An 11,956-nucleotide genomic window follows, 5' to 3' on the forward strand; every position below is an offset into this window, starting at 1 on the left:
TAATTAGCTGCCACACTCCAGCTTTCTCCGTGGGAAGAGTCAGAACGTGTCTTCCCCAGTGGCGCCTGCTCCTCACTCCTCGCTCGCTGGGGCGCGTTTCTGAATCGGGAGAGGGAGGCGCCTCCAGGAGGAGCTTGGGAACCCTCGGGGGCTGGAGTGCACCCACGCCCTCCCTGAGGCCGGCCCCCCCAACCCCCCCAGCCCCTCAGCCCACCCACCTACGGGGTGTGTCTGTGGGTCCTCTGAGAGCCCCTTGCCACCGAGGAGAGTGAAAATGCTCCGGCATCATCCCCGCCCCGGGGCTGCGTAGGGAGAGGGGTCTCCGTGCTCTCATTTGCCGCCTGGTCTCACTGCGTGTGGCTACAGGCGCCGGGCCCTGGGGTCTACGTGGGCGGTAAGACCTGATCACTTTTGCCTCTCTGGGCCTTCATGGTCTCCTCGCCGTCTGTCTCTGACAGTAAGTGGGGTCGTTGTCACTCCTGCTTCTGGAAGCCTCACCCACGCAGAGAGCCGAGCCGAGTTCCAGGCAGCAAGTGGACAGAAGGCTGTGGTTTATATATTTAGTCTAATGGGTACTACCTCGGAGTTTGCATTGTTCTTACTCCAGGGCCAGTACCTTCCCGGTGCCGTGAACGTTTCACAGGGCCCTCGGCCACTCGCCAGTCTGGAGCACCCGTCCTTCCTGTCCGACGGGGGTCCTGGCCCTGGGAAGGCCGGTGTCTCCCGTTGGTAGGTTCTGCCCTGTCCTTTCTTGGACAGCAGCCTGGAGGGGTCCCGAGAGAGCTTCCCAAGGCACACCTGATCTTGGCATCCCCTCAAGCCCACCCCACCCTTCCCTGCTTCAAACCATCGTATGCCTTCTCAGACTCCTGGAACGAATCCAGACTCCTCACCTGACTTCAGGTTGTGCCCCCACCCAGCTCTCCTGCCCCAGAGATGCTCACACACCTCCATTCAGTCTAAAGAGCATTTGCAGAATTCTTCCTGATCTCAGGACCTTTGCACTTGCTCTTCCTTCCCCTTCTCGCTTAGCAATCCCCACTTACCTGTTGGATCTCAACTCCAGGGGCACCTTCCAGGGAGCCGGCCCTGTCCACGTCAGCCCACCTACCCTAGGCTTCGTCCTCGTGCTGCGTGATAACAGAGTGAGCATCTGTACCCCAGGAGAGCCTGCAGGCCCCGGCACAGGACTGGGTCCCACTTCTCACCACCCTGTCCCCAGGGCTCCTCGTGTCATGAGTGCTCCCAGAACATGTGATGAAGGAAGGTCGGGTGAACCCAAGGCAGAAGTTCACAGTCTCATGAAGTGGGATCCTGGGTACTGGGTGGCCTCCTGGGTAGGGGTGAGTCTAGACTGAACTCTGGACACGCAGCACTGCCCTCGGGGCCTCCTCCTCTCCCGTTCCTGGTGATTGGGATCCTCTCTCCCGGAAAGAACCCCACAGAGCGGCTCGGGTCCTCTGCTCCCACCCGGGCTGTCTCTGCAGGGAGGGTCAGGGAGTGACGGTGCCTGCGCTTTGCTCACAGCGGTGTCCCTGACGGCGCTGCGTCCACCCAGAGGACTGCCCGTTCTAGCCGGGGCGGAGGTGGCCTGGGGGCCAGCTGTGCCGTCAGCCCGGCGGCATCTGGGAGGACCCCGCATTGCGGGGCAGGACCCGACCCGCCTGCACGCGGCCCAGTGGCGTAGATCCTGGTGGCAAGCTGTCCACGCTTTTCAGAGACGCAGGAATTGGGTGACGGGCCTTTCTGGGCACTCCATCCGTGGCCAGTTGGCAGCTGACAGGTTGGGTTTTCTTGAGACGATTTTTGAGAGCTTACCCTGTGCCAGGCTATCATTCACAGACACTCGGTGCATTACCTCATTTGGTTCTCACACTTCTGGGGAAGTCTGTGATGGGTTCTCATTTTGGAAGAGAAGACAGGCCTCCAGCAAGAAGAGGCTCGGGGGTGGAGAGGCATTGCCAGTGGGGATTCGGGATACTCCCCAGGTTTGAGGAAATCCATGGCCTCAGTCCTCAGGCATTGCCGGTCACCAGGCTCTGCCCCCTATAGATTTTCCACAACTCTGCCCAACGTTCTCTCTTCCACGAAGCCTGCCATGATCATTCCCCTGCCCCCATCTTCAGGCCCCATGTGTGAGCAATTAGGGGACACTGCGGCTAGAGAGGTGTGATCTTCCCGTGGCTGGCCTCCTCCTCGTGCGGGTCTCAGAGGAAAGGGGTCTCCCTGAAACCTTCCGCCCCTGCCCCCGCCTGGTTGCTCAGTCACATGCCCTGTCCTGTTTCGTCCGTGGCGTTACACTCCCTGGAATGGTTTTGTTCATTTTTATATGGTTTGTCTACCTTCCTCCTTAGACTCTGAGCTTTCCAGGGCAGGGGGAGCTGGTTCAGCGCCGGGTCCAAGGGCGTGGACCCGCCTGGCACAGAACCACTGCTCCCTGGTCATTTGCTGAGGGAGTGAGTGAGGGGCATTGGGGATCTTTCGGTGAGGGTGAGGGAGCCTCTGTCCTGGAGCCAGATCTTGCGTGCCCCTCTCCCCGCTCCGGCCTGGGGCAGGTCAGGAGCCTTCGCCCCTGGGTCCCAGCCAGGCCTCGTCGAGGGGCAGGCTCAGGTCCCACCAGACATCAAGACAGCCCGGAAGCAGCCGTCCACAGAGCCAGCGGCACACAAAGCCCGCGACTGTGGTGCGCTCGGCGGGGAGGGGGAGGGGGGTGGGCGGGGGAGCCCTGGGGACGCCCTCGGCTTTGTGCTGGGACAGGGATTATGAAGAGGAGACAAATATTTCTGGAGGCTGCATCCTCTTGGGGGCAACGTGTGGTGGCCCCAGCTTCTGGGCGTTCACAGGCTCAGCCCTGTTGTCTCCGGTGGGGGCTAACGGGCCGGAAGTGGGACAGCTCCTGGCTCTGACCCAAGGGCAACAGTATCAGAGTTACAAGAATAATGAGCGCTTGGCACTAATTTTGGCTAATTATGCCTCTCTCTCCTGACAAGCCTTTTCTTTATTTTATGTATTTGTTTTTGGCTGGATCCTCCGACTCCTTCAACTGGAAACCCGGCTGGAAAGGCTGGTCCTCTGCCGGGATGGCGCGGGTGGGGCGGGGGAGGGGGGAGGGGAGGAGGGGGGCGGGTGGGGGCGCCGCTCCCTCCCTGGGCGGCTGGCTCCGCTGGCTGGGAGGCGGTGCTGCCTGTCACTCCCCCTGCCGAGGGCTGCCGGCGAGGCTGCTTGGGACAGGAGCGGGACAGGTGCTGCCCAGGCTGCGGGCGGCGGGCGGCGGTGGCGGAGCTCGGCCTGGGGGGCGTCCTGCCGAGGGGGCTGCGATCGGCAGGTCTGGAAATGAGCCGCACATCCCGAGGTGGCAGGGGGTCCGCCCCAGGAGCTCCGTGACAGAGGGCGACCTCCGTCCTGTGCAGGATCTTACTGGATTGGCCAGCAAGAGGCTGTGGCCAGGGGACCCCTCCCCTCCTCCAGCTTTTGGGGACGCAATCTTCGGGGGCGCGCCAGCCACCTCTGCCCCTGGCGGAGACCAGGCGGAATCTGCAGGCAGCCACCATGGTGCAAAATGTAATTCTAGTGTTTTTCCGCAGACGGCTGAGCCAAAGACCGGCCGTGGAGGAACTGGAGAGAAGAAACATCTTGAAACGTGAGTAGCTGGGGACCCCTGGCTCCTGCCTCAGGTGGGGAGGCTGGGGGACGGGTTCTGCCGTCACAGGCTGCTCTGCGGTCTGGGTGCTCCCCGAGCCCTGTGAAGTCCGGCTGCAGAAGCAAGCCCTAAAGTTGATGCACTTGGAAATCTCCCCTTTTAAAATTAAGAGAGAGAGAAAAAGCTTTCCTTGGGGCGTAATTAAAGATATCCCTATTCTCAGGTTGTTTAATTAGCCCTGTAGATCTAGGGGAAATGGCTCAGTATCCTCTTTGCATTCTGGGTTTGGAGCAGGTTTCCCTGGCAGTTTGGGAGGGGGGTCCTGATGGGTGCAGAGACCACAGGCAAGGTGTGGACAGCGTCAGAAACCTGAGGGCAGGAGCACGTAGCCCTGGGGTGCTACGGCTAGGGCAGATGAAGCCGGCCGCTCCAAGGACCTGGAAACCCCAGGAAACCTGCCCTGGGGCTCACATCTGTGCCATTCCAGGACCATCCATCTGGCTCCATGTGGCCTGGGTGTCCCCCAGCGGTCACAGTGCCCACAAACAACCTCCCCAGTACAGAGGACGCCGTGGATGGTTTGGGGGGTGGTAAAACCCCTTCAAAAGTGTTTCTCGGAGAGTTCTCTGTCCGGCCAGCAGACTTTAGTTTTCAAAACATTTTCTACAAAAGGTGCCCTCGAAAGCCTGGATTTTTAAAGCATTTTCATTCTTTTTCCTCTTTACGTGATGAACACTATAGATATTCTGTGAGTTTGGTTTTTTATTCTGTGAGCTCTTCCCGAAGTTGGGGCAGCACCCAAGCAGACGCTCTGCCAGAAAGCCCGTGGATGGCAGAGCCCCCTGCTGGTCCTCGCTGGTCCCCGGCCCCTCCCCCTGGCCCCTCTCCTGCCTGAGACGGTGGGACATAATTCATCCTAAGGGAAGGGATTCCGTGTTTTTGTTGTCAGACTTAAGATGTGGCCCCTCCTCTTCTGTGTTGTGTGAACTTGGTCTCGTCTGAGGATTTAAAGAGAACCTTTTGTGGACTCTACCTGCTTGATCCAGGAGACAGAAAAGTTGAGCTATTTCAGTCACCAAGTATTTGAATGTTTAAAAATTCCACCACTCATTTATAAAGCAATTTATAAATCACAGATGCCCCCAAAACGCAGCCCAGGAGTTGGTGGGCCGGCTGGAGCAGAGGGGTCTGCTGCCCCAGAGGGCGGCAGGGCTTCCCCGTGAGCCGGCTCGGCTCCGCGTGGCTCTCGGCCCAGCTCCTGGGGATGCCACGTCCCTGCGCCAGTAAGCGCCTCCAATGGTATTAGTCTTTGCAAATAAACGTCAGAGCCTTAAAAATAGGACTGGTGCTTGGTGAATGGAGGTGCAGAGTGGATACCTGGGGCTGATGCACTCATGTGCAGTGCACAGAAGGGGAGAGCGGGTTTCCTCCGCACTGGCCACGGCGGTCCCTTCCACACTCTTGAGCCACTCGGGTGCGTCCCTAGCTCAGGAGCATCTCAGGTGCCCCGAGTGGGAGTATCTGCGAATTTGCTTGCTAGTTCTCAGTGGGCAAACGTTCTGTTCTGCTCTGTGGAGCTGAGATTAGAGTAGCCGTGCGTGGTCCAGCGTAGAACAGCATCATCACAGGCCCCTGACACAGGCTTCAAGCCCTCCTGCTCTAGGGCCTTTTCTGCCTATCCTTAGAATGTTGTCACATCGTATCTGCTCATCTGCAAGTGGGGGCTCACAGCTCACTGCGATCAGGTCTGACGGACACTCGGAACTCGGCTCGGGGGTCATTTGTGGATAAGACCGTGACCCCTTTGCAGGTGACGACCCCAAACCCGATGCCCCCACGTTAGACCCACGCTGTGCCAGCCGCGGTACTCAGGGCTTGCTTATGCACCTGCGCTGAATCCTTACAACAGAGCGGTGTGGCACTGCCCTCCCCATTGGCCTGGTAAGGAAGCTAACTGAAGGAGTAATACAGCTTTTTGACGTGAATCTTGGCAAGGAGATAGAGCCAAAGGTTGCCCAGCTCCACGGGCTGTGTTCTAACCCCTGCATTAGAAGCAACAGTGCATCTCTGATAATTTACAGAACACTCGAATGTGGCTTCCAAGCCGCTGGCTCTGTTTCTAGAACATCTGGGTATGGAGGCTGTGGTCATGGATCCCTTGGTTTGTATAAGGCACAGCGTTTTCTGGGTCTGGGAATCGAAGGTCCACAAACCCATAGCTAGGTGTTGCTCAGAGAGAACCCATGGGCTCAAGCTCTGGGGAAGGACATTTTGGGGTTGGCGCCCAACAGAGCAGAGCTGCCCCAGAGGGTCCCCTGCTGGCCACCTCTCCAAAGCACCTGCGGCACTCGTGTGACCTTGGTAATGACACTGTTGGTGATTAAAGACAAAGATCTGGTTTTGTTTTTTCACATGGAGGCTGCACTTGGCCTTTGTCTGGGGCCTGTTTTTTAAGAAACCTGAAGAATTAGCGTCATGTCATCACTGAAATCTCTCATGGTTGGCCTTATATTGATACTTCCACAATTTTTTCTTGATTGTCTCATCAGCTTTCTGCAGAGAGCTTCCTCGTGTGGTTTCTCCTGCTTTATCACTTGGATTAGGAACCAGGAACATAAAAGGGCTTCATTTACTTTTTAAAACATTCAAATGCAAGATAAGTCTTTGTTTTAAAAAAAGTTACTGAAGAGTACCGTACATCTAACACCCGTGAACCCAATCCCCCAAATGCACAAATGTGTAGAATGTTGTAAGTCAAGGTGGATGCTGTGGGATTATGTGAAGTGCAAGCAGCAGGGCCCCCCCTTTCTCAAACAAGCCGTGTTTCCAGGAGTCTGTGCCAGCAGATGAGCCTCCCTTCCCAGGAATGGAGCTTCCTACAGCCTGGGACCTGAGGCTTTATTTAGCAACTGAGAGCACCAGAAATAGGACATCCATTATCTTGTATCCCAGGGCAAAGCCTGCATTTTACACCACGGCTCTGACTTCTCTATTTTTAGCTCCCGCGTGTAGGTATGAGCACAGCTTGAATGTTAATAGTCACAACTCAGCGGCAAAGCCGAGTTTAGTGAAGCACTGAGGCTCCCTTAAAAGGCTCTGGCCATCTAAGTGAGCTCGCTCCTGCGGGAGAGAGTCAGCTGGGTGCATGGTATCTTTAGATGTGAAATATGCCCTGAAAGTATAAATTCCAGGCAAGCATATGTTGCCCAGAGTCTGGAGAAGGGTGTTCCTTATGTATGTTGGTTGGCTGAAAGTCTGTATGTATACCTACTAAGCAGAAGGCAAAAAAAAGCAGTGACAGTATATTAATATTCATATATGATATTCGTATGTGGTACATATTAGTAGTCACGGACGTGCACGTTTACTTACCCTATTAAAAGTATTTGTGCGAGTCATCTATACTCCTGGACGTAAATATACAGACAGAGGGTAGATATTTGGTTGGGGCGGAGGGAGGGAGGGAGGGCTGCTTCCTGTTTCTCCTGCAAGTAAATTTGCGCAGCTGAGTTTTTGTGCTGAGTCCGGCACGGAGAAAGCCGAGGAGAGGGGCTGGAACGTGGGCGAAGCTTCTCTTGGTGCCAGTGTTTCCATATGGCAGTGAGACCACGGTCTGAGCGTGGCCAGCCAAGTGGAGGAAGACCAGCCGTGACATGGGGTGTCCCTGATAGCCTGCCTCAGCCACCAGAAACGCAGAGGCCGGGAGCTCACTTCCCCGCCAAAAGGAGGAGAGTCTCAACCCGTTTTTCTTTCTTTTTTTTCTTTCTGTTTTAATCTTTCACAGAAAGGAATGATCAGACAGAGCAGGAAGAAAGAAGAGAAATCAAGCAAAGATTGACAAGAAAGGTACTGATTTCAGTGTCTTATCCCTGGATCTTGAGGGGCAGGTGACAGGTGCACTGGTGTTGCTCAGTGACGTTTTCCTGGACGGCAGCGAATTCACTCCCCAGACCCTGGGAAGGTGGTGCCTCTGTCTGCCCCGGTGTTGCCCTCCGCGCTCCGGGTTGGGGGGGAGCAGCTTGTGTGGCAGGTCAGGCCCGATGACATTTCCACGGATCCCCAGGGAGCTGGACGGTGACTGGGCATCACCTTCGTGTACCTGAGATCTTCACACACAGCGTAGGAAGAGCATCCCTGGGTGTCAGTATTTGCTTACCTTTCGGGCTCCTTGGTACCTTCAGCTTGTCCAGAAGCTCCAATTGCAGAAGTTTTATTGGCCTCCAGGGTTTGGTGTGGGACTCTCGGGGCGAAGGTGGGACCGGCCACGGCCAGCCTAGGTCGCAACCCCGCGAGCCGTTCCGGTCTCCGCGCTCTGGAGCAAGGACGGGCAGGGGATCTCCCCCCGCCGGAGGTGAACAGCGTCCTTACTGAGGCTGACTTAGGGGTACTGCTCCAGGCAGCATCCTCTCTCCCTGGACCTTTGATTTGGGCTCATCTCAGGGGAGTCGGGGCAAGTGTCTGCTGCCATCAGACGCGTCCCCTGAGTTTCCTCAGCGAGCTTCCCCCGAGCCTGGGCCGCGGGCGCAGAATGTGCCGGGGGCTGGAATTCAGGTCACTTGTTGGCCTCAGCGGTGTGTCTCCCAGTTCCCGAGTGTCCGCGTCCCTGTAGACACGTGCTGTCCGCCCGAGTCCTCGAGGACGCTGGTGTGGCTGCGGGCGGCTCACGGGCCATCTCTGATTTCAGCTGAATCAGAGACCCACGGTGGATGAACTGCGGGACAGGAAGATTCTGATCCGATTCAGCGATTATGTGGAAGTGGCCAAAGCTCAGGACTATGACAGACGGGCAGACAAACCCTGGACGCGACTGTCCGCGGCCGACAAGGTACAGACGGCGCCACCGTGCCGGTCGGGGGTGGGGGGGCGGCACCACGACGGGCCAGCGAGTTTGTTCCTGGACCCGGGGGCAGGCGGGGGTGGGTGCCGGCCGATGTTGAAATTGCGGCTGTGCTTTGCCCCGATGTCAGCTTCACAAAGGTGACCCGGGCTCATGGCTGTTGGCAGCTGGGGGACAGTTTTGCCCTTGGCAGTGTCTGGAGACATGTTTGGTGTCAGAAATGGGTAGTGGGTGGAGCCCACTGAAAGCCCCGTGATGCACAGGACGGCCCCACCCCAGGATGAGCCAGTCCCCGGTGTCAGGAGTGTGGGAGCTGAGAAACTCTGGTGGAAAAGAGGCAGAGGACGGAGCTTGAGCAGAGTCTGCTGCAGTGATGCGGGTGCAGGAGGCTGAGGCAGGCAGGAAGGCTCGGCAGCGTAGACAGAGGTGGCTCTGGATCCGTCCCCACCGCTCTGGTGTGTGGCATCTCTGGGGGCCTCCAGAGCAGCCTGAAGGGACTGGTGTGGGGCGTGGGGAGGGAGCAAGGAAGCGGCGGGTCCTAGAGGCTGTGGGGAAAGCAGGGGGGCCGAGTGAGCCCTCCCCCAGCCTCGCTCTGCCCGGAGGGAATCTCTGAATCCGGCCCGTCCAGCATTGCTTCATGTAAGGCCCAGAAAATCCCCGTGGGAGGCGGGCCTGTCCCGGGTCACACGTGTGGACACGCTGAAATTCCCGACTCGGAGCCTCTCCCCGTCCTCAGCCGGCCCGGGAGGGCTCCTCCGAGGGAGCGCAGGGTCCCCGTGGGCCGGGGACAGGTCTGGGGCACTGCGATGCTGTTTGTCACGGGACACGGAGCCGTACCCCGTGCCTGAACGAGAACAGCTTCCCCATGAGCTCACTGCAGAATTCCGAGTTCACCCCAAGCCGAACTGGCCGCATTACTTTGCTGTTCCTGCTCCGCGTCAGGCGGCTCAGCGTGTGCTCGGTGCGGTGGTGGTGGGCCCCAGGGGTGCGGGCGGCCTCACCAGCCTGTCCGGGACACGGCGTGGGACGGGCTGGGGACGACCGCAGCCGAGCTGAGAGGCTGTGCTGGGCCCACCCATGTGTCTTCTTCTGTAGAAATAGATTACAGCACGACGGAACTCGGCGAAGATTAAGAGCTACTGTTCGTCCACAACTGGGTACTGGCTTCCTGTGTTCATTTTTTAACGTCCCGTTCTTGAATTTCAGGCAGCCATTCGTAAGGAGCTCAACGAATACAAGAGTAACGAGATGGAGGTACACGCATCAAGCAAGCATCTGACAAGGTCGGCTTTCTGTGTGAATGGCTTTCGTGGTACTTACCGCATGTTTCTTTAAAACGAAAGGAAAGACAAAGACCCGCGGTCCGAGTGAACGAATTCAGCATCTCTGCAGGGAGCCGGACGGAGCACGCGGCTGCCGGCCATGGCTTCGCAGGGGTGCGGGAAGGCGGGCTGCAGAGCCGCGTTACTGGGTCCGGGGCTTCAGGAGTTCGTGCGCAGTGAACGTGACCTGCCTGCCTGTCGGCCGCCCCTCCTGGAGTGTCCGGACCTCCTGTTTCAGAACCCCACCCGTGTGTGCCGACAGGAGGCCTCCAGGCCCCTTCCATTTACCCGTTCCCGTCTTCCCTGCATTTAGATTCACATCTTTAACACAAGCTGATGCTTCCCCCAGACTCAAATACTGGAGTCCCTACGGCGTGCCAGGGGTCATGCCGGGGGTGGAGACAGCAGCGAGGCGTTAGGTAAAGGGGGCCCCCGCTCTGGGGAGCCTCTGTTGCGGTGGGGACACATGGGCCGTGTTCCAGCACCAAGCCGTCCTGTCCTCGTCGTGGGGAATGTGTGCTGTGGACGTGCTGTCCACAGATGCCGCGGGGCCTCCGGAGGGGGCGGCGGGGGAAAGACTGGCTTCCCGTGCTTATTGGGAGGGATGTTCTTTCCTCGGCCCTTTGTCACGTCTCCCTTGGCCTAGGGACGCTGAAGCCCCAAATACTGAGAAAATGGAAATCCTGAGTATGGATACTGCCTTAAACTAAAAGAGCAGATTCCTTTCCTTTTCTGGTTTGTCCCAAAGTGGCCACTGTGGTGGTGGTTTAGGAGACTAACTCTGTAAGGTCCGTGTGGCCGTGGGGCAGAGCCAGGTGTATGGGGTTCCATCCTCCAGGATGGTTTCGGGGTGGATATATTAAGGGAGGAAGAGGAGGCCGTAAGAGCGGGAGAAAATGATTGCAAATAAACAGTTTAAAAGTTGTTAAGGTTTCCCCCGTGACTGGCATATGTTTGGGCAGGAATAGATCATCTTAGTTTCGAGTATCCAAAACACTCAAAAATGTTTAGGAAATCAACATTGTCCAGTAAAACATTTAAAGCTATTTTTCATGTTTACCATGTTAAGAAGGATAGAATGGTTACATAGTGTTACGTGTGTTAATGTCAAAATATTGAATACGTTTTCCCATTACACATTATTAAGAGTTGTTTACTGGGGCGCCTGGGTGGCTCAGTTGGATAAGCGACTGCCTTCGGCTCAGGTCATGATCCTGGAGTCCCGGCATCGAGTCCCACATCGGGCTCTCTGCTCGGCAGGGAGTCTGCTTCTCCCTCTGACCCTCACCCTGGCTCATGCTCTCTCTCTTATCTCATTCTCTCTCTCAAATAAATGAAAAATCTTAAAAAAAAAAAAAGTTGTTTACTGAAGATATACATCTTCTCTCATAAGTCCTTAATACCTTTCTTAGATGATAGAATTTTAAGAGCTGGCCCAATACTTGGACATCAGGAAATAATTCTTAAGGTCTTTATACCACATTTTAGCACTTAATATCAGTTTTTAAAAGAACAATATTTTTAGTCACCTGAGACTTTGTTAAATGTATTACATGTTACCACAAACACATTACCAACTTACAAAAACAAAACAAAACGGTAACTCTAATTTCCAAAAGTTTGTTTTATTAATTGATTCATTACTTCTCCTGATTTTCGCAAAGCCTTGGCCTTGCACACTTCAAGAGCTTAACCAGCAGCTTTCGGACTGAGTTTTAGGCAGAATTCAGCCTATCGTTCCTTTTGGGGTCCAGCGCAGGCCCGGGAGCCGGGAGCCCTCGGAGGCCTCCACTGCCTGAAGCAAAGCGGGCCCATCCTTCTGTTTTCCATCTTGGCTCTCTGAGCAACTTTCAATAGCCACACATTTATTTGTGGGAGGTTTTGACTGTTTTAACTTAGGAATGTATGACCTTACACTCTTTGTCTTTTTATAATTCCTAGATTCCACAGGCCATAGAGATTTTCTTCTGAGAAGAATTTGTGTTTAATTTTTGATACCAACACTGAACATTCATCAGGGAACTTTCCTGAAGTTCGGCTCATGACTCCCTGCCTCGTCAGCGAGAGGAGCGGGCTCACTGAGGCAGGTGAAGTCTGGGCTGTGCTCATCTGTACGAGGGGAACCCAGAGGACGCCCTTCGCTCTCTGGTGTCTGCA

General features: G+C 56.2%; 1 protein-coding gene across 1 annotated transcript in view; it reads left to right on the forward strand.

Moving 5' to 3' along the window:
- Positions 1-9,812, forward strand: part of PHACTR3 (phosphatase and actin regulator 3) — a 219,301-nt gene extending 209,489 nt beyond the window's left edge. The window contains exons 9-12 of the mRNA XM_021677840.1: positions 3,585-3,640; positions 7,425-7,486; positions 8,325-8,465; positions 9,684-9,812. Coding sequence (XP_021533515.1) covers positions 3,585-3,640; positions 7,425-7,486; positions 8,325-8,465; positions 9,684-9,812 — 388 coding nt within the window. The remainder of the gene's footprint in view (positions 1-3,584; positions 3,641-7,424; positions 7,487-8,324; positions 8,466-9,683) is intronic.
- Positions 9,813-11,956: the final 2,144 nt, after the last annotated feature.

Source organism: Neomonachus schauinslandi, chromosome 10 (assembly GCF_002201575.2).
Source record: "Neomonachus schauinslandi chromosome 10, ASM220157v2, whole genome shotgun sequence".
Lineage (NCBI taxonomy): Eukaryota > Metazoa > Chordata > Mammalia > Carnivora > Phocidae > Neomonachus > Neomonachus schauinslandi.